Consider the following 23,252-nt stretch of genomic DNA (forward strand, 5'->3'; position numbering starts at 1 on the left):
TCCATTTAGTAACTAGAAAACCACTGAACAGATTTGCAACAAATAACAAAAAGGGCTCTTTCTGGACCAAGAGATACCTTCCTGTCAAACTTGTAATTCTGTCCAGTAGTTCGGGTGCTATAGCTGTTCAAAATCCCTTGGGGAATTAACATGGGAAACGCTTCTTTTTTTACTCTCCCTTTTTCTCGGCTCCCGCTTGATGGATCACCCTGAAACTTTCCAGACAGCAGATGACCACGCTTCTTTTTTTACTCTCCCTTTTTCTCGGCTCCCGCTTGATGGATCACCCTGAAACTTTCCAGACAGCAGATGACGTGACTGTCTAATTTTTGGGGGACATTTTGTGAAGATTTGTCAAATGGCACCAAAGATATAGGCAAGTAAAAAAAACGGATTTTTCTATAGAAACTAAGTCCTAACTATAACTACCTAGTGGCGAGCGCCACTAGGTTATTTATATATAAATATATATATATATATATATATATATATATATATATATATATCAAGGCTTTCTCAGTTGTTACAAACCACCATTGGGTGCTACGTTTAACAGGTGCCTTCTACTCATGATGCTTTCCATTCAAAGGCGATCAATACATGCATTGAAAAGAGGAATTTATGTTGCATAAATATTACTGCTGTTTCTTTGATTCCTAGAATATGTTGACATAAAATCGGTGCAGTAACATGATGATGACTGTAAACATAAGTGCAGCAGTCTTTTCCCATTTACGACAGCAGTTATTTAGCTGTGGGCTGATGTGAGGTGCATTAGTACCAATGGGTATCCGGCAGTACAGAGCCTCTTCAAGAAAGGCAAATTATCCGATTCAAGTGGTTGTCTTAGAAAATGTACAGTACATTTCAATCCCAGGAGCCGGTCGCACTGAGTCACCTAAGTAGAAAATAATGGCAAGACGTATTTAATGATATTACGTTCAATCAGGGTCACTGCGCAGTCTGTCAGACAGCCAACCAATTGGAGAAACTAAACTATTTTAAGGTTCGATCTGCATAATGGATGAGATGTAAAGTAATCTTTCTGTATTAGGAAGGCTCTTCTCCTTATCATTCTATATACTAATTATTTTAAATCCTTATGTTTAATTCACCCCAATAGGATAACATACAAGGTTTAGAGCACTGAAGAAGATATGTGCTAAGTTTCCAAAAGTAAAGGCTCCTTTTGAAATGCCGATATCAAAAAACACATTTTCCTAATTTATGTTTGTGGTTTGGTGCACCACTTAAGATCTCTTCTGCTCCTTTAAGATGTGCGCATCTCCCTGCCATCTTCTTGGCTCCTACCTTAATAGTGAGACGCGAAAAGGCGAGTAAATCAACTGTATCAGACTTGCCTGGGGATATCTAGAAATTGATCATCCTGAAGGAATAAGCGCCTTGGGTTTATTAACTGGGAGTTCATCACTATCGCTTCTCTTCATCTAATTCCTTGGAGATTTCCAAGCTATCATCATGGTATTAGCTCTTCTGAGAGAACCGCTGCAGATAAAGATTGGGAGATATATCTAATGATGGTTTTTGAGGTTTTAGTTCTCAGCGCGGAGCTTACCAATGCTGGGGGGGGTATAGTGGTGGCCGAAGGGAGAAGCGTCCAGGTGTCGGAAGATTAAAATTGTGCAGCTGAAAGTGGCGGAATGGAAAATAAACGATTTTGTGTCGCTTCTCCATCAAGTGCAGATGAGTTTAAACATGCTAAAGAGAGGTTAGCAACTAAAATGCATGGACAAGTGTAGGCGTGAGATGGAAAATTTAGATTTTTACTTGCAGAGCTATATTATTATCTTGAGTGTCTTGATAATCCTACTTTGCTGAAATTTACTTTGGAAGAGTCGTTTGATATTTGTACAGTTCAGTATTAAAATGAAATACTCTTCAACACTGTCTGTTTAATTTATTTACGATTTATATCTGAGAACATCGCATCCTTCTTGTGGAATTAGGAGACTCTTTGGGGCACCTTTTGGAGGTTTCTGGATATCGGCTGAATCTTTTGAGTAACATTTGTTTTTATCAAGTGGAGAAAATAAATTGCATCGACTTAAACACGAAATGTGGTTGGTGATTCAGGTTTATTATTAAGCCATTTTGCCCAATTGTCAGGATATTAACAGTCGTTAACGCCCTCAAGAGAGGGCATTACCACTATTAATTGCCCTTCCCACAATTATGGGCCTGGGCTCAATGCGGAAGGGAAATGAATTGTTAACTCCCAAACATAGAGAGGGCAATAACACTAAGAGCACTTGTCCCTCCTAAAACTCACCCTACTCGGATAGAAAAATAACCCTGTTCTCCGTTTGCTCCATGTCCCTCCATCACGAGAGGGGTTTTCGCTCTTACAGAGCAGATGTAAAGAAACCATATCTCCTTCACCTTTTTAAGGGCTTCCGATTGGAGGAAAAGCAGCTTACTCAATAAGAGAGTAATTTCATTCTCAAGAATTCAGGCATATCAGCAGTATTTCCTAAGGGGTGCTCATAAAAACTCATAACCTTTTACATAGTGCTGGATATCGCAGTTCTTCCATTCCTATGTAACTAAAAAGCGATATTACCCTATTTAATGGTACATAACATGCTGATGTCCGAAGGATGCAGGGATGAGTTGGTCCTGCTGACATTTAAACTTGTGACCTGCAGAACCCTGCGGATGCCAACTGCGAGTGTTATCAGCCGGTGCCAATCCCGGAGGCTCTTTACTATGTGAATGTGCAGCGTTTACAACTTCCTGTATATTTTTTCGCTGCTCCAGGGCATTAACAGTAACATCCAGTAAACTCATTGTTGACATCCATTCGCACCAGTTTCTCTGCTCTTTTAAAAGGTCTTTCCTTTGCAGTCCATATGACCTTGGCAAACCCAGAGAGGTGGTAATTAAGGAGTCCTATGTCTATTTGAGGACTCGAAATCAAAATATTGAGCTGTCCTCTAGGCAGTGAGCCGCTCCCTGCCCTTTGGCCCTTGAGCTGCATTACATTAGTCAGTAGCCCGGCGCTTAGATGTTGTGCCTGTCACTGATTTTGATTTGGGAGTACTTTAACCTTGCACCGAGATCCATGTAACCATGGTAACAGGAAGGCAGCCTTTGCATGGAGACGTGGCAATCCATATATCAGGTCCCTAATGCAAACATCCTGGCCAGGTGGAGAAGTGATAGGATAAGTGGCCGAGAGGGATTACCTGTGAGAAGATGGAGGTCTGCCCTTGACTCGCCAAAGCACTTCCTCATTGTGGACTTTGTGCCTTCATAAAGGTCACCTGCAGGATTTCCCCTAAGCCTATGCATGTAAGTACAGCCAGATGTCCCTCATATGACTCGGTTTATACTTAGTATCCACGCGCGCTCCATCTTTACCTGTCTTGGAACTTGTACACTGCACATCACGGATTGCATTAGGGCATGTGCTTGTACTGCGGCTTAAACATCAGATTTTAGACCTGGTTACAGATTAAAACTGCTCATTGTTGTGCTCAAAGTTCTTTGCCTACACACATAACCTTTCCAAATGGGTGACAGGCGGCGTTCTCAAGGATACCGTCATACAATTTATGCGGTATTATATTGTTATTAATTGTCATTATATAGCGCTTGTTCGGTAGACGTTTCTGAGGTTTCCATCGCAGACTGTAGTCAGTCTCTTCTGAGTTCGGAAGGGTTTGAGAATCTTGAACCAGAATTTTTAGAAAAATATTGACCAAACCACAGTTAGGCATCTGCCGGCTCTGCAATTGGTTCTGTCTGACTTTCAGTGGTCATAGAAGTAGGTGCTTCAAACCTGCAGAACCGGATATTAAATGACCAACAGCTCTTGGGACAGTGAAGCACTGTAGTGTGCCAGTATGGATATGACTGTTCTTGGATCAGATCTGTTACTCCAGACAAGGGTCAGTTCCTAAGTAACTTTTTACCGTACTTACCATGTATACTCCCGACAGCGTAGTGCCTTCCCTTAGCTGGTGTGTATGAATGTTGGGAAGCTGTCCACCTCTGCCTTCAGATGCTAACATACGATTACCACATCACTTTTGTCGCCTAGGGCAAGCTTACAGTCTTGGGCATTTATTTGCACCCCAAGCTATTGTAAGCCGAGGGCCTGGTTGTTCTCAATTGAACCAATCAGAGAGAACTTGTAGTTTGTGATCATTTATTGCAGGAATATCCCAAGTTGACTACGGTGTCCCTGATGCCATGGACTGTAATTTGGTCATCCGACTCATGAAGAAAGTTATTTCTTGCTTGTGTAAGGATGCCAAGAGTTACTCTGCATTAAAAGCTCAGACTTCTCTTTTGATGAGTTGATGGTGTTCAGCGCTGCTGCAGATTTCATGTAATGTACTCAACACATAGTAAAGTACTTCACAGCCTATACATGTGTTAGTTCAATGTCTTCATTATGTTAATACTGAACCAGAATTGGTTCAATATGCCTATTATACTGAGTGGTCAACAGTATGCCACGATATACATGCAATGTAAACTTGGTGTGGCTAAGTATGAAAAAAGGGCCATGACTTTTTACCAAATGTAAAATACTTTGTTCTGCGCTGATGTGAATTCCGTTTTCTTTAACTGCACTCTCACCCTTTACCCTTAGGTCTCACCAGTTCACATCTAAAGGCTGACCAAGCTTCGTTGCATAGCAGGAATGAAGGCGCCTTGTCTGCTACGATGACGCGGAAAAAAACAGCACCTACAGAATCAGCCACAGTCCAGCCGCAATCAGTATTATCACGCCTAACTTCACCAGCCTCAGCATCTCAATCAGGTAACACCAAAGAGCGCTGGAACATCCCTCCGTCTTACTGTCCTGTGCCAGTTGGCAAGGGGGTTGAACACAGGGAGCTACATTGAGCTCCGGAGAAATAGCTCCTTCTGGGTTTGCTCTAGTCTAGAAAGCAAACAGAGCTTTGTTGACCAAAATAAAACCACAAGTGGGAGTAGCAATTGTTCAGTCTTTATTTTTCGCCAAGCAATTGTCAGTGCATCTGTCACCTAAAGCAGAGATGTTTCACTTTCAAGGATCTATTGTAGAGGAATCACTTTACCTCAACTTCGCAAGGACTTTCCATCATCTTGCTCAAAACTGGTAGTATGTCTTGTTCTTCACTAGAAGATACACATGGATAGTATTGTACAGAGATTGGTGACTTTGGCAGATTCTGGAAGGTTTCCATAGCGCCATTGTAATGAAGGACGTTTCTACACCGGCGTCTTTGCCAGTCCATTGAATGAATTCTGAGCAATGTGCACCCACGTGGCTTTGAACAGGGCTCCTCCGTGAAGGAAGAGATATCGTAACAGCACTTGACTTATGCTTTTGGGGCTGAAAGTTGAGAATTCTGTCAAGTGTCTGCTTTATATAGCCATGGAAGCTGTAGGTATCATGCCACCACAATAGAGTGAAAATTTTTTTTTTTAGACTTTACCTTAGGAAATCCTAAGAATAAACCCGTAAACAATTCTTCTGTTTTGACTGCCCCCCCCCCGTTGCTTTGCAATTTTAAAAGCCTTATGCCTGCACAGAAATATCACTTTGTGACATACACAGTTGTGAATTTCGCTGTTCGAAATTCACAATTTCAGTGTCCTTTTCTTTTTTATTTTCATCTTGCTAGTGCACCAGACTTTTTAACTGCACAGTGTCGCATCCATCAACTGCAACATTTGCGACCTCATTTGTCAGACGAGTGCCGCAGAGGTAAATCAGTGTGCACCGCCCCTTGTGCATGTTCTTCCAGTTTACTACCCCCATTGCAAACGTAACAGTTGTTTCTGCGATCTTTCGTTTTTCATTTCTATGCTCATACCAATTACGCTTACTATCCGGTAGTAACATGCAGCCCTGCCCTATACAATGCCACAAATAAATAAACATTCAGACTATTGTAATGTTCTAAGCAGGGTCGGGTTGGGCTGAAAAATAGGCCCGGGCACCCTAAAAAAAAAAAGTGGTCCACAATTGTGGATTATGACTTTTCGCATAACCCTGCTTCAGTGTTTTAAGTAGCATCAAAATAAGGAAATTGGGGGGGGGGGGGGGGGGGGGGGGGTATTTCTCTGAAAGAGGCATGTCCAAAAAACTGAAACTGAATTATCTCAGACTAGCTGCCAAGATCTATGAAGTAGATATTAACACTTAACTTTTGTTTTCTTAACTCAAGTGAGATTAAAAAAAAATGCACACATCACTATCACTCCTTGTGCATGGATATGTTCACACTGCTGAATATCATTGAGGTCACTTCTGTTCAGGCCCCCTGTCCCTTCTCAATCTACATAAATTAATATGCCCGTAGCGACCCAAGTTAGCTTTTTATATCAATGGCCGGCTCAGCGGGGGCCTGGCATTGATGCCCCCTGCCCTGTTGGTGAAAGGAAGGTAACAGAAGCCTAGCTGTCTCCTGATACAGGCAGTCAGGAAGGCCGCCTAGGCCCTCAGTGGTGGCATCTGAACAGGAGAGGCGATCTCAAATCGAACACCACTCCGTCTTAGAAAGCGGCCCCCAGCTGCAACTCACACTGGCCCTTCTGCCACTGCCTGAGTGCCCGCCTTACCAAGCCGACCCTGGTTCAAAGGCAGAAACACATAGCAATAGCTGCATATACTGCAATGATAGAAAATCTTTTGATAGAAAATCCACTTCAAGATTGCTGCCTACGTGTCCACTTACACCCTGACTAATGGCGTACCTGGATCCGGACGCACTGGCGGAAATTTGGTAAAGGGTAGTTCTTATGACAAAAGCACGAGGAAAGCCGATAGCTCGAACTTGTACAGCAGAGAGATTGGCATTGCCAATGCTTGTTTTAATTGGTTCCGTTCAAATGTTATGGTAGACGTTTTCACAAAGCTGCAAAAAAGTGAATAATTTATCACGGAGTTGCATGCCTAAAACGCACTTTGCTCCCTCTTCCATTTTCAAACGATTAATTAAATGTTTCTGAGGCTGCGTCCCAGATGTGGAGATAATGTTTTAAAAACTCAAAGGAGCTGCACTAATAGGAAATGGGACAGTGCTATAGGTTTCCGGTAATTAATGGGGTGGGGGGGAGGAGTTCCTCGAAAACTTCTTTATTTAAAGCAAATCGGCAAAGGGGGCCCAGCTGTCGCACAAAAGCCTTTCTTCAAATGTCGGTGGAAATGGCCTCAGGCTGCTCCAAAGGGAGCTGTAATGACAGTCATTAAGGTAGCGCGTTAGCACCAAAATGGCTGCTTTCCCATCTTCTTTGTCCTCCGCGACTCGCAAACTTTAAGTGGTTTTGGTTTACATATGGAAAATGTATTTTGTTGTGTAATTAATAGGAGCCAGACTTTGGAAAACCGGAGATCTAGCCCTTTGTTTACACGAGAGCATATGTCTGTGTTTTGTATGACTCACACTGTTCTGTATTGCTTTGAGGCTGACGTCTCAAGCTTTAATGCTTGTATATATATGACCTAAAGGCAGGTGCCAATTGGTAGTTATAGCTAGGACCTAGATTCCATAGAAAAATTGTTTTTTGACTTATCTATAACTTTGGCACAGTTTGACAAATCTTCCCGAAATTTTCCCCCCAAAAGTGCCCTCTAGAATCTTGTTGTGCATAAAAAACTTTTGGGGTGATCCACCAAGCGGGGACTGAGAAAAAGGGAGCCGGGGTCAAAAAAGTGCTTCCTTATTAATTTCCATAGACTCTTTAGACACACCTGCAGCCCGAACAGCAGGATGGAATTACACCAAATTTGGCCGAAAGGTAGCTTTTAGACCGCAGATGAGCCTTTTCTAGGGTCGAGCGCACAAGCGCTTCGTCCCTGTTGTAATCTCTCTTTGGCCTTGTAACCACACCCATGTCACACTTATCACTTTTATTGGTTCATGGGCTTGCCTTTTAAAATCTGCTTGCTTTCACGAGTGAAAAGCATGCATAGGTCATGCTTTTTCCGGTGTTTAGCCCTCCTCGAGGGCACCAGCCAACTACTGAAAACTTACAAGGCTCAATGTTTTCAGCCTTGTTTCTGCACTACTTTATCTTTTTATTTTCCTCGCAGCGTGATTGCGTTGGGTTTTACATAGCATGATCATGCTAATTTTTTTTCTTTTAATTTGTGTGGAAGAAAAGTCCGGTTAGGAGTTTACAATGCCACTAGCTCTAACTCAAGCAAATGCGAGACCCGTTGCATTGCAAATGCTTGTGTAATTTGGTGTGAATCTGTTCAGTAGTTTGGGAGAAATTAAAGGAAATACAAATTTGTATATCTAAGGTCATGACAAATTTTCAAATATTGCCGATCTCGTGCAGAGATCTGATTGGCTGCCAACACTTTAACCAGGAAGTGTTAGCAGGCATTTTGAGACTCTGCTTGAAAAAAAAAAACAAAAAAAAAAAAACAGGGGGCCGGGTACAGTTAACCTAACCACCCTAGCTTTGGGTCCGCCCCCTCCCAGGGCTACAAAGCATTTTTTTATTTAAATAAATCACTGCAAAAATTACGAGTATTCACACATTTTGCAGTGATTTATTATTATTATTTTTTTTTAAATAAGCCTTGTCTCCCATCCGTGCTTTTCATTATGCCCCGTGGTGGGAAGGGTCCCGGGGGCATTGCCAGAATATGAACACCCCGGGGACTGCCACCTCCCTGGTACACTGCATGTTATGTATTCCGGTGGGCCTGCCTGTTACCCCAGGGACCACTACCACACTGGGGCAAAATTTGTTAAATGAATGTGGGGGGCCTGCACTCACCCCCACAGCCCTGGGGGCCTACGTGGGGCAAATCTGCTTAAGTGAATGCGGGATGGCCCACGGGGCTCCCTGCAGCCCCAGGGACTGCTTTCTCCCCATGGCAAATCTGCTTAAGTGAATGCAGGGGGACATGCGTGCCCCCCCTGGAGCCTTAGGGACCCCCCAACTCCCCGGTGCAAATGTGCGTAAGTGAATGCGGGGGGTGCCTACGTAGCCCCAACCCCGGTGACCGCCACCTTCACAGGGCAATCAAAATATATGGTGGGGTGTGGCTCTAGTACCTTCATGTAGGGGTCTGTCATGGACCCCCAGCCAGAAGACTATCTCCTCAGAGCTAAATTCAAACAGTGGCAGGGGGGCGCTCTGCCCCCATCTTGGAGCCATAGATGGCCCTGCGGACCGCCACGCCACAGGGCCAGCTCCTGCTACCTCCTGAGGTGCCCACCCTCAGGAGATAGTTGTTTGCTTTTGCTTGATGGGAGCTGACACTCCCACCAAGCAAAAGCAAACATAATTCCATTTTAAGCAAGTGGGAGCTGTCAAACAGCTCCTTTCGTAAAGTTATTTTAGTAAGCTTTTATGGGCATGTTATTTTAGCTATAGGCCTGCAGCTTGTGCCCTTTAGCCTAACAATTTATTTTATTTTCCGAGCAGAAGCTTTATTATGGGGTGTTGTTTTATTTCTTAATCTCACACACTCTTAGCCTAGGAACCATTTTCATTCTTCTTAGTCTGACATTCTCGTTCTGTACTCTGCTTAAGGATGTTACCCGGTATTGTTGTCAGTACAAAGTGGAACACAACAGTCTTTGCCACTTCACGAGAAACATATGTGTTCTTAAGTTGGGCAGTTTTCTTCAAACACCAGTTGTTGTATTATAAAACATCCCTCTTCCCCCTATATGTTAGAGGGAGAGTTCCAGCCAGAAAATTGCCACTGCATGCTGTTGCAGCTGTCTGCTGAGACTTGGCATGTTTTCCACCTACATGGGAGAGGACTCAGTAGACTACATGGGAGAGGACTCTCAGTAGGCCAACATTCCTCATCGCTACTACCATATTCAGGTATTGGGGGGTGGAGGGGGTTCTTCCCAGAAATCCTGAAGGGCAGATTAGGGCTAACACTGCTATGCTCTACTAGTTCCTTAGTGTTTAGGAATTCCAACATTTAGCATTCTGGCACAATGGTGGGCTTTTCTTATGTTTCACTTTCTTTGTCATCCATTGCTATTCTTATATTTTATCATCCTAATCGCTGCAGTACATGCCATTTTATCTAGAACACAGTTGATTCAATAAAATATATTGAACTATTTCCTTCTTCTGCTTGTCTTTGCATGTGTGAGACAAATGTAACTGAGAGAAAAAGATGAGTTCTGTTACACCACAATTTCCTGGAGAAATCAGAATGTCATGTGCATGGCTGTCACAAATCACCACCACTTTTAAGTGCTGGTGGGGTACTGAAAGCTGGCCGAAAGGGTTAGCCCGACAGTTGTCACACAGTGTGGAACTGGACTCCGTTCCCCACAACCTAGTGGTACTGCCACCTGAATCCAGCAGTCTCATTAGTATAATGAGAGCCAGCATGACATGGCACCACCAACGTTTGGTCAGGCACTGAATTATGGATCATCCTGAGTATCTGTCTCACTAAGTGCTAAAGACACCCCAATACTATATACGAAGACATACGTGGTATTGAAGATTTCCTCCTCAGCTAAATAGGTAGCACCTATTTTAGACTGAAGATTGTTAAAGCTTGAACCTTATACTGATTAATCTCCAATTGCGGTCTTATCTCTGAACCAGTACATTTATCATGGCAGATCCGCAATGGGTGGTAATTGCAGTAAACATGAGGCCCCCCTCTCTATTCATTTATTAAATAATGGCCTTACAGCCCAGTGGGGTGCTGTTACCTTTGTGGTTGAGGCTCATCCAGCTTATAGAACAGAAATTACCTACTCTTGTGTCAATTTCCCAGCAGTTGATAGGAACACATTTCATCATTATACACATGCTAATGCACCTGCACAATACAGAGCATATGTATACCTTTATTTTTTCAAGACCACCAGAACTGGCTTGATGGCACCCTACCCCATACAACATTACATGTTAGGCTAGGTCCCCTGAGTAATGATGGTCCTATCTGGCCTCAGTTGGCCGCTTACACACCACATCCTGATGGCGGTAGCTGAGGTTCACCGCTTATACATTGAGCTTGTAGCAATATATAGACAGTGCAATTTGTAATGCAACCATTAAATACAAACCCAGCATGCGCCACTCCACACAACCGCATGCATTTACACCAGGCATAATCATGAGATGGTGCGTGGGATCATGGGTAAAGTACCCGCCAAACATGAAGAAATTCTGTTTTGGTTAGCTCAAAAAATAAATTCACTGGAAGCTGTTCACCCTCCACGCCCCCTATACAGGACCTCACGATAAACGCAGAATTCGTACTATATGCTTGCCATTTGGGATGGTTCCCGCAGTGGATAACTGCAACACTTGGGGCTCGGTATTTGCCACGCTCTACACTACTGCACGAGGTACACCAACACTTGCCAATCTTCCTGAGGAGTTAAAACAAATTCAAGATGAATATGGGGCTGCCCTGGCCCTAGATATTGGGCATGCAATTAATGTGCAATTTTGCTACAATGTCCGCAATAATGTTAAGAACCCTTAAAGGGGAAGCAGTAGCACTAGCAGTGCGTATGTGATTCTGGGACGTTCCTGCAAGAACGTCATTGTCAAAACCTACTCAAGTATAGTTCGGGATAGTTTGTGAGCCAGACCTAGTAAACCACAATTACAAGGTAAATCCAATAAGGATTCTACCAAGCAAGCAGCTGAGGGTTCTAGAAAACACTGGGATAAACAGAAACAGACATTTAAAAAAGACAGAGGAGAGTCTCCACATTTGGAGACCCCTGAGAAACGTTATAACTTAACAAATAGGGATACATTTAAAAACTACTGTTAGATATCAGTATACTGATACACGCCAGTCTCATTCCTTCCAGGACTCACCGGATAAACGTAGTGAGAGAGGTGGGCAATCAGAACAACGAATAGTGTATGTGAAACCAAAAAAATATTCACAACCATCAGCAGAAGTTTCAAATTACAAAAAGAGAAACTTCCACAACAAAAACCCTGATACAAAAAGAAGGTGGCAGCTATATCTGCACAAAATGCCATGCAAGATGTGTTTTATTGAAGAACAGAAACTGGGCACTGTTAGACATTGCAGCAGAGGTCACAATAGTTTGCAAGCATCTTCAAGAGCATCTGGAGGTGAAAGCAACTAACGACTTCATAGAAGTCGAGACTGCGGACATACGTGTCTCCCCTCCCAGTAAGGTGTACAAAATGAAAATGCAATTAGAGGGATACATTGAGTGAACTATTGACATTATATTTTGGAAATGATTACCTGTAATTTAGGTCATTTTGTTGGCCGAAAAAGATTGGCCACCACAATTGGTCCGTGAAGTCCCACGGGGGAAGGGATAATTAAACCTTCCATCGCATCCTTGGGGCCTATAAAATTAATAATTCAGAATTAATAAAAATCATTTGATTGGGCAATGGCACCACATAATACCAATTAGGTCCCAACCACAGCCTCAACCTCAATACACTATCAAGCCTGAGGCTTAAACACCTATGAGAGAAATTCTCACACAATTAGAATACCAGGGTGTAACTGAGCCCTGTGTCTTACCAATGAACACTCCTCTATTTCCTGTTGCTAAACCAGAACAATCATATAGAATAGTCTTAGATTTCAGACACATAAACAGTCGTACACACACATTTACTATCAAAAATGCAAATAGCAAAGCACTCATTAACAATATAGTGCACAAAAAATACAAAACAATGTTGGGTATTTCCAACGGCTTCCTCTGTCAAGGTATAGTGCCTGAAAGCAGGGATTTAACAGCATTTAGTGCTATAGGTTTGCAGAAAACAATTGTAGGCTCTCACAGGGGTATATAAATAGCCCTGGGCTGTTTTCAGCATATGTAACATACATTTTACAGAACATTAACCCTGAGGCGTTGGCCTATGTTGATTACATCTACCTAACAGATGTTGATCTCATCCACCACTTGAAGGGGGTAGCCTGCATTGTTGTGGGATTTACCAAATTCGGCTAAAAATTAAAATTTAAAAGTACAAAAATTGCCTTTCTCAATGTCTTATTTTTAGAATAAAAGTTATCAGATGAAGGCACAAGCCTAACTGGGCACTTTCCAGAAAAGTGCTCACAATTGCAACCGCCAAATACCATAAACAAACTCCAGTCATTATTGTACGTTTTAAACTTTGGCAGAACTTACATTCCAGATTATGCACAATGCATTAAACCATGATTGACTTAAAACGCCTCGACATTTCAAGCACATTTTGCACAGTAAACACACACGCGTTCTCACAGCATTACAACAAGACATGTTTGCAGCAAAACATTTACACACAAGAGACAACAAAGCACATTTGGTCATCAGAGTAATTGCTGGTGCCATCGGGTTCACCTGTGTAACATTTAATGAGGGTGATATCGTCCCTATTGCATACAAATCACATTTGTACTCCACAGCTGAACAATGATTTGCTCCCACAGAAAAAATTCTGATTGCTGTTCAGATGGCTGTCATTAAAGAGAGAGCTCTGGTTCAGGGGAAATGCATCATTGTAGGGTCTCTGATCCCAGTCCTTGAGGTGGTCCAAACGCAAAAGCATTACACCCACACTAGATCCAGTGTACAATGTCTGACAGCCACTGATGTTGACTATATTTTCTACCCAAAATTGCAAACTCAAGAATTCCTTCAATATGAAATGGAATATCTAATACTGGCAAGGATTTTGCCTATTGATCAATATCAAACAATCATTTATTCTGATGGTTCAGCCCAACCTGCCATAGGCACTAAACACCAATATTCCACCGCTTGCTCATCTGTGAGTGGTTACATAAAAGATGGTGAATTCCATCCACAAAACACTTACACGGAGACCTTAGGGGACTGCACTGCACAACAAGCAGAGCTTAAGGCTCTGGTTATGGCAACTGGAACGCATGGATCCAGAACAACTAATGTTGCTAGTCTGTGATTCATATTACTGTGTCAAGTCCTTCAATAAATACCTGCATTACTGGCGTCAGTGTGGGTTCAGAGATTCAATGGCAACAGCATCAAACATGTCACTGTGGGCAAAAGTGTCAGATCTGAAGCAAACTTTACCAAATGCCCATTTAGTTACTACACTGGGACATCAAAGTGTAGGAGTACACATTGCAGGCAATACCTTGGCTGATGAAGTAGCCAAGTCCATCATATTGTGCATCGGTTCCAGTCCTGGGAATACACAGTACCAGAACTGTTATTCTACCACCACTGGCTAGATCAAAAGAAAATCTTTGTCTCCATTGATAATGTCAAACTACACCATATGGCCGATCCTCCACAGCAGACCTAGTGAACTTCTGGGTAGTTCCCGAATCCCTATCACTACAGATCAGGAAGTTCCCCTATAGTTTTTAAGCAGTGGTGCTGACACTTCTCGACCAGTGGAAGATGATCTTTCATTGGTACCACTATCTTCATCTGCAAAAAGAAAAGAAAAAACAATGAGCACTATTATTCAAATGCAACTCAAACAGATGGCATTGTCTATTATGAAAGACCAAGGGAGACTTCTGTTAGCCCTCCACTTCCCAACATGGCTCCAGCTTTTGCACTAACTACTTCTGGATCCTTTGGCAATTGAGATGACTCCTTCTCTGACTTATCCACTTCTGTGAAACCATTGTCTTGAGTGCATAACCAACAAATTGGCTTAAAGATAACTATTTCATTCATCCATGGAACTAAGTTTGGCTTTTACTAACTGCACTAGTCTTTGTTTTTTGGATTCGGTTTGTCATCGTCTTTTTCTTACTGATATGGTCATTACCTTCCTGAACGCCCTGCAGTTGAACTGGTGGATGAGGTTCTAAAACCACATTTGTCCTCACACAAAAAAGTCCCTCAAGACTTGTCCCTAGTTAGCATTTCAGCTATACCTGTTCCTGATGGGATTGTCTGGGATAAAGTAGCCTTTGATATATTTGGCCCAATGGAAGTTCCTCAAATTCCATATGTTTTCAAACTATCTTAACATGATGTAATAATACGCTTTCTGAAAGTGGAGTTTTCATCTCTTTGCCTGCGCACAAACATGCATGCAGGGAAAGAGATGAAAACATCACTCCCATAAGCAGGAAGCTACTATTTAAAGCAGCTCCCTGCTTGCGGGAGCAGTGCCGGCTCCCGCAGGAGACGGGACCTGGTGGGACCGTGGGGGCCTTGAGGCTGTCCACATCATCCTCATAAATATTTGAAGGGTGGCCTGGGTGGAGCCAGGGCACCTTTAGGTATGTAGTCTGGCCCCAGGGGATCAGGTCCCAGGGGCTGAAAATGGCCTACAGAGTGGGGGGCACAGCCCCCATCCCTTTTTAAATTGTTTGGCCATGGGAATTGGTGGTCCTCAGGGGTGATTTCCATGCAACCCCCCTTTTAAAAAAAATAGAAAAATAGCCCCGGGGAGGTGCTGGTCCTGGAGTAAGGGGGGATCCACATGCCCCCTTATATTTTTTTTAAATGTACCCCCTGGGATGTAGTGGTCCCTGGGGCATGGTGGGGGGGAGGTCCCTGTGGCCCTCTCATACTTTTTAAAATGTGGGCCTGGGGAGGTGGTGATCCCCAGGGCATGGTGAGGTCTGTGCAGCCCCCCTAATCTTTTTTATGTTGTCCTAGGGAGAGGGGTCCGCGTCACACCTGTAAGATTTTTTTTTTAATTTTATTACGTAGCCCCAGGGAGGTGGTGGTCCTCATGCGGGGGTGGGGTGGTGAAGGCAAGGGGGGGGTTCTGCACAGCCCCCTCTAATTTGTTTATTTTGTAGGCCTGAGGAGGTGGCCATCCCCGGGGCCCGGGTGGGGGCAAGTGCACCCTCCCCTAAATATATATATATATATATTTAATGTTGCCTCCTTTAAGCCGCAAACCCTTTCAGCCATGCATGGTGCAGAGTTGGCTGGTTATAGGGGGTTGGCTGCAGACCAGGCTATGGGGCCAATCTCTTCACCTTTGGCCGTACATGGTGCAGAGGTCGTATAGTTAAAGGGAGTTGGCCACAGGCCAGGACCTGCGCCAACTCCTGCCACACAAAGCCATAGAAATTCAGCAGTCATAGTCGTACTTATAGTTATACTTATCTGAAGAAGCTATAGCTCATGCCGGAAAGTAACTTTAGGCCACGAGTTATAGTTTTGTAACATGTGCATGGCGGAGGCTCAGGTTTTAGTTTTTTTTAGATATAACTATAGCTGCTGAATGTCTATGGCTTTGTGCATGTAAAATCTGAACCTAACTATAACGTCCCTGTAACCTTTGTTTTTCCATTGAATGTGTGTATATATATATATATATATGTTCGATGGCATCTGTCGCTGTAGATACGCATGTTCTGCAATAGCTCGCCATCTGGTGTTGGGCCGGAGTGTTACAAGTTGTTTTTCTTCGAAGAAGTCTTTCGAGTCACGGGACCGAGTGACTCCTCCTTTTGTCTCCATTGCGCATGGGCGTCGACTCCATCCTCGATTGTTTTTTTTCCGCCATCGGGTTCGGACGTGTTCCTGTCGCTCCGAGTTTCGGAACAGAAAAAATAGTTAATTTCGGAAGATTTTCGTCGGTATTGTTGCGTTCGGGATCGGCATACTTACATTCAACACCGCATCGAAGATCGAAGAGCTCCGGTGCCCTTCGGGGTAATTTTTCGATCCTCCGTCGGGGCCTGGTCGGCCCGACCGCGTGCTGAAGAACGCCGATGGAACGGACCCCGTTCCGTTTCTGCCCCAAATGCCACAATAAATACCCCTACACAGACCAACACTTGGTCTGCAACCTGTGCCTGTCACCTGAGCACAGCGAAGACACCTGCGAGGCCTGTCGTGCGTTCCGGTCCCGAAAAACACTCCGAGACCGTCGAGCCAGAAGACTTCAAATGGCGTCCGCACCGACAGCCCGACGGGAGTTCGAGGAACAGGAAGAGGAAGGTACCTTCTCGATCCAAGACTCAGACTCCGAAGGATTCGACGATACACAAACCGTGAGTAAGACGTCGAAAACCACACAAAGAAACATTTACAAGGCCCAGGGGACGCCACTGCCACCAGGCCATGGCTCAACCCATAAAATCGGTGACCGACCGTCGGCACCGAAAAAGGCCCAAACAGTGCCGAGATCGTCCGACTCCGGTCGAGACACCGGCACGCAGCCTTCTCGGGACCGAGAAAGTGCTGGAGACAAGCCTCGACACCGAGATGCCGGTGTGGACACGGCTCGACGCCGAGACAGCGGCACCGAAACAGATCGACGCCGAGAGGTTTCGGCCCCGAAAAGGAAAAAAGTCACCTCGGAGCCGAAAAAACACGCAGACAAAGTTTCGACGCCGAAACAAACTGCAAGCGACCCAGCTTCAGGCTCTTATACAGAAGAGCACTCGCTAACCTCCCAAATGCAGAAGCATAGGTTTGAGGAAGAGCTACAAGCAACTGATGCGGACCATACGCAAAAGCGTATCTTCATTCAGCAGGGGACAGGAAAAATAAGCACCCTTCCCCCCATTAGGAGAAAGAGAAGGTTGGAGTTCCAGACGGAACAAGCACCACAACCAAAAGTGGTGAAAAGAGTTACACCACCACCCTCTCCTCCGCCCGTGATTAACGTTTCACCAGCACAAACGCCATCACACTCCCCAGCTCACACCACCATGAGCCAGGGTGACCAAGACCAGGACGCATGGGACCTATACGACGCCCCAGTGTCAGATAACAGCCCAGAGGCATACCCTACAAAACCATCTCCACCAGAAGACAGCACCGCGTACTCTCAGGTGGTGGCTAGAGCAGCACAATTTCACAACGTAAGCCTCCACTCAGAACAGGTCGAGGATGATTTCTTGTTCAACACACTCTCCTCCACCCACAGCTCCTACCAAAGCCTGCCTATGCTCCCTGGTATGCTCCGGCACGCAAAAGACATATTTAAGGACCCGGTCAAAAGTAGGGCAATCACACCAAGGGTGGAAAAAAAGTATAAGCCGCCTCCTACAGACCCGGCTTTCATCACAACACAGCTGCCACCAGACTCTGTTGTTGTAGGAGCAGCTAGGAAAAGGGCCAACTCTCACACATCTGGAGATGCACCACCCCCAGATAAAGAAAGCCGCAAGTTTGATGCAGCTGGTAAAAGAGTCGCAGCACAAGCTGCAAACCAGTGGCGCATCGCGAACTCCCAGGCACTACTTGCGCGCTATGACAGAGCCCACTGGGACGAGATGCAACATCTCATTGAACATCTGCCCAAAGACTTCCAAAATAGGGCAAAACAAGTGGTTGAGGAGGGACAAGCCATCTCCAACAACCAGATCCGCTCCTCCATGGACGCTGCAGATACAGCTGCACGGACAATTAATACATCTGTAATTATCAGAAGGCATGCATGGCTCCGAACGTCTGGATTTAAACCAGAGATTCAACAAGCAGTTCTCAATATGCCTTTTAATGAAAAAGAACTGTTCGGTCCAGAAGTGGACACAGCGATTGAGAAACTCAAAAAAGATACGGACACTGCCAAAGCCATGGGCGCACTCTACTCCCCGCAGAGCAGAGGGAATTACAGCTCATTCCGTAAAACGCCCTTTCGAGGGGGGTTTCGAGGTCAAAGCACACAAGCCAGCACCTCACAAGCCACACCGTCCAGTTACCAAGGACAGTATAGAGGAGGTTTTCGGGGACAATATAGAGGAGGGCAATTCCCTAGAAATAGAGGAAGATTCCAAAGCCCCAAAACCCCTACTACTAAACAGTGACTCACATGTCACTCACCCCCTCCACACAACACCAGTGGGGGGACGAATAGGTCATTATTACAGAGCATGGGAGAAAATCACTACAGACACTTGGGTTCTAGCAATTATCCAACATGGTTACTGCATAGAATTTCTACAGTTCCCTCCAAACATACCACCAAAAGCACAAAATTTAACAACACACCATTCCAATCTCCTAGAGATAGAAGTGCAGGCACTATTGCAAAAGAATGCAATCGAATTAGTGCCAAACACACAAATAAACACAGGAGTTTACTCACTGTACTTTCTGATACCAAAGAAGGACAAAACACTGAGACCAATCCTAGACCTCAGAGTAGTCAACACTTTCATCAAATCAGACCACTTCCACATGGTCACACTACAAGAAGTATTGCCATTGCTAAAGCTGCACGACTACATGGCAACTTTAGACCTCAAGGATGCTTATTTCCATATACCAATTCACCCATCGCACAGGAAATACCTAAGGTTTGTATTCAAAGGAATACATTACCAATTCAAGGTACTGCCTTTCGGATTAACAACCGCACCAAGAGTCTTTACCAAATGTCTAGCGGTAGTCGCTGCACACATCAGAAGGCAGCAAATACATGTGTTCCCATATCTAGACGACTGGCTAATCAAGGCCCATTCGTTAATAGAGTGCTCAAATCACACAAATCATATCATACAAACCCTCTTCAAACTAGGGTTCACCGTCAATTTCACAAAATCCAAAATTCGGCCACGCAAGGTACAACAATACCTGGGAGCCATAATAGACACATCAAAAGGAGTAGCCACTCCAAGTCCACAAAGAATTCAAAATTTCAACACCATCATACAACGCATGTATCCAACACAAAAGATACAAGCAAAGATGGTATTACAACTCCTAGGCATGATGTCATCATGCATAGCCATTGTCCCAAACGCAAGACTGCACATGAGGCCCTTACAACAATGCCTAGCATCACAGTGGTCTCAAGCACAGGGTCACCTTCTAGATCTGGTGTTAATAGACCGCCAAACTTACCTCTCGCTTCTGTGGTGGAACAACATAAATTTAAACAAGGGGCGGCCTTTCCAAGACCCAGTGCCACAATACGTAATAACAACAGATGCTTCCATGACAGGGTGGGGAGCACACCTCGATCAACACAGCATACAAGGACAATGGAACGTACATCAAACAAAACTGCATATCAATCACCTAGAACTTCTTGCAGTTTTTCAAGCACTAAAAGCTTTCCAACCAATAATAGTTCACAAATACATTCTCGTCAAAACAGACAACATGACAACAATGTATTATCTAAACAAGCAGGGAGGGACGCACTCCACGCAGTTAAGCATGTTAGCACAAAAAATTTGGCATTGGGCAATTCACAACCAAATTCGCCTAATTGCACAGTTTATACCAGGGATACAAAATCAACTCGCAGACAATCTCTCTCGAGATCACCAACAGGTCCACGAATGGGAAATTCACCCCCAAATACTGAACACTTATTTCAAACTCTGGGGAACACCTCAGATAGACTTGTTTGCGACAAGGGAGAACGCAAAATGCCAAAACTTCGCATCCAGATACCCACACAAACAATCCCAAGGCAATGCCCTATGGATGAACTGGTCAGGGATATTTGCTTACGCTTTTCCTCCTCTCCCTCTCCTTCCTTACCTGGTAAACAAACTCACTCAAAGCAAACTCAAACTCATATTGATAGCACCAACTTGGGCAAGGCAACCCTGGTACACAACGCTGCTAGACCTATCAGTGGTACCCTGCATCAAATTGCCCAACAGGCCAGATCTGTTGACACAGCACAACCAAAGGATCAGACACCCAGATCCAGCATCGCTGAATCTAGCAATCTGGCTCCTGAAATCCTAGAATTCGGGCACTTACAACTTACCCAAGAATGTATGGAAGTCATAAAACAAGCAAGAAGGCCATCCACCAGGCACTGCTATGCAAGTAAATGGAAGAGGTTTGTTTGCTACTGCCATATTAATCAAATACAACCATTACACACAACTCCAGAACATGTAGTGGGTTACTTGCTTCACTTACAAAAATCTAACCTAGCTTTCTCTTCCATTAAGATTCACCTTGCAGCAATATCTGCATACCTGCAGACTACCTATTCAACTTCCCTATATAAAATACCAGTCATTAAAGCATTCATGGAGGGCCTTAGGAGAATTATACCACCAAGAACACTACCTGTTCCTTCATGGAACCTAAATGTTGTCCTAACTAGACTTATGGGTCCACCTTTTGAACCCATGCACTCCTGCGACATACAGTTCCTAACCTGGAAGGTGGCATTTCTCATCGCCATTACTTCCCTGAGAAGAGTAAGCGAGATTCAGGCGTTTACTATACAGGAACCTTTTATACAACTACACAAAAATAAAGTCGTCCTAAGGACCAATCCTAAATTTTTGCCAAAGGTTATTTCACCGTTCCATCTAAATCAAACAGTGGAACTTCCGGTGTTCTTTCCACAGCCAGATACCGTAGCTGAAAGGGCACTACATACATTAGATGTCAAAAGAGCATTAATGTATTACATTGACAGAACAAAGAACATCAGAAAGACTAAACAACTCTTTATTGCATTTCAAAAACCTCATGCAGGAAACCCAATTTCAAAACAAGGTATAGCCAGATGGATAGTTAAATGCATCCAAATCTGCTACCTTAAAGCTAAACGACAGCTGCCCATTACACCAAGGGCACACTCAACCAGAAAGAAAGGTGCTACCATGGCCTTTCTAGGAAACATCCCAATGCAAGAAATATGTAAGGCAGCCACATGGTCTACGCCTCACACATTCACCAAGCACTACTGTGTAGACGTGTTATCCGCACAACAAGCCACAGTAGGTCAAGCTGTATTAAGGACATTATTTCAGACTACTTCCACTCCTACAGGCTGATCCACCGCTTTTGGGGAAATAACTGCTTACTAGTCTATTGCAGAACATGCGTATCTACAGCGACAGATGCCATCGAACTGAAAATGTCACTTACCCAGTGTACATCTGTTCGTGGCATCAGTCGCAGTAGATTCGCATGTGCCCACCCGCCTCCCCGGGAGCCTGTAGCAGTTTGGAAGTTACCTTCAATTATTTATATATGTATCATCTCAACCTTAAATAAGTGCATACTTAGTCACTCCATTGCATGGGCACTATTACTACAATTCAACTCCTACCTCACCCTCTGCGGGGAAAAACAATCGAGGATGGAGTCGACGCCCATGCGCAATGGAGACAAAAGGAGGAGTCACTCGGTCCCGTGACTCGAAAGACTTCTTCGAAGAAAAACAACTTGTAACACTCCGGCCCAACACCAGATGGCGAGCTATTGCAGAACATGCGAATCTACTGCGACTGATGCCACGAACAGATGTACACTGGGTAAGTGACATTTTCAATCACCCCATTCTGCATGACCCCTGCAGGAGAGGGGTGATAAATTGATCCATCCATTTTTCAACCTTACCTTGTCTCTCATGCATAGCAGTACAAACACTCCATAGAGACAAAATGAGAATGAGAATTTGTAACAAAAGGTTTGTACAGAGCTCCACTGTCGAGTCAGACCAAAAATGTCTTGTCTTCCAAACCTCAAGAGTGTGACCCCACCTGACTTTTACAGATAAGATAGAAGTTCAGATTCTAGTTAGGAATGTGCAGAAAAGAGTGCTGCCGTCTTGTGAAAAGTGCAAACTTCTGTCTGCAATCTAGCAATGTTGTGTAATAAGTGTTAATGACATCTCAGAGTACATTACATTTTATGCTTTTTTGCACTTTATATGCTGTTCCAAGAAAAAGGTTTTTACGTCCGTTATTTCTGTCCAACAGTATTAGAACTAGCCAGCTTGCTTATTCCCACTTACATGATTTGGGAAATATGGACATAATTCAGGCTGTGTTAAATTTTATATATGCTGCTTATGGTGTCCGGAAAATGTATTAATAATGTTTTTGAGAAATTTTTTATGATTGAGAAATTTGTATGTTTTATTTATTTGATGTCTTTTATGGTCTTTTTGCACCGAATAAAGTAAAGTAATGAAATGAAGTGTTAATGTACAACATGGATGAGCTATGTTCCTAGGAGTTACCATTAAAGTAATATATCTAACAACTTTCAAACAAGGTGGGTTTAGGTGAAACTGTAAAAACTACATAAAATGACTAAGAAAAGCCAGATTTTAGTGTGGAAACCGTAATGCAGAAAACCTTTGAGCCATAGATGGTAATCATAGCATTTGTAAAAACTAAGGGAAGTTTGCAAGACAAAAAGTTTGCAACTCTCCACGGTGCAGGCTTTTTCCTGTCAGTGAAAGGACATTCAAGTGCGCCCGTAAGGATGTGGTGAAAAGCATATTTTTCTATTTGGCCATATATTGAATTGTTGACAGAGTACTCGGCACAAACCAATGTAACCAGTTTGTTGTTTATTCACAAATGAAGTACATCTTTTTCCATCATCCTTTAATTCCCCGCTTTTATCTGCACAGGGTCGGCA

The 23,252-nt window shown here is 43.8% G+C and overlaps 1 protein-coding gene across 5 annotated transcripts in view; it reads left to right on the forward strand.

The window, feature by feature from the left end:
• SETBP1 (SET binding protein 1) overlaps positions 1-23,252 on the forward strand; it is a 248,673-nt gene that overhangs the window by 218,643 nt on the left and 6,778 nt on the right. For all 5 annotated transcript variants that reach the window (XM_069218823.1, XM_069218842.1, XM_069218812.1 and 2 more), the window contains exon 4: positions 4,622-4,792. In XM_069218823.1, coding sequence (XP_069074924.1) covers positions 4,622-4,792 — 171 coding nt within the window. The remainder of the gene's footprint in view (positions 1-4,621; positions 4,793-23,252) is intronic.

The sequence above is a fragment of the Pleurodeles waltl genome, chromosome 1_1 (assembly GCF_031143425.1).
Source record: "Pleurodeles waltl isolate 20211129_DDA chromosome 1_1, aPleWal1.hap1.20221129, whole genome shotgun sequence".
NCBI lineage: Eukaryota > Metazoa > Chordata > Amphibia > Caudata > Salamandridae > Pleurodeles > Pleurodeles waltl.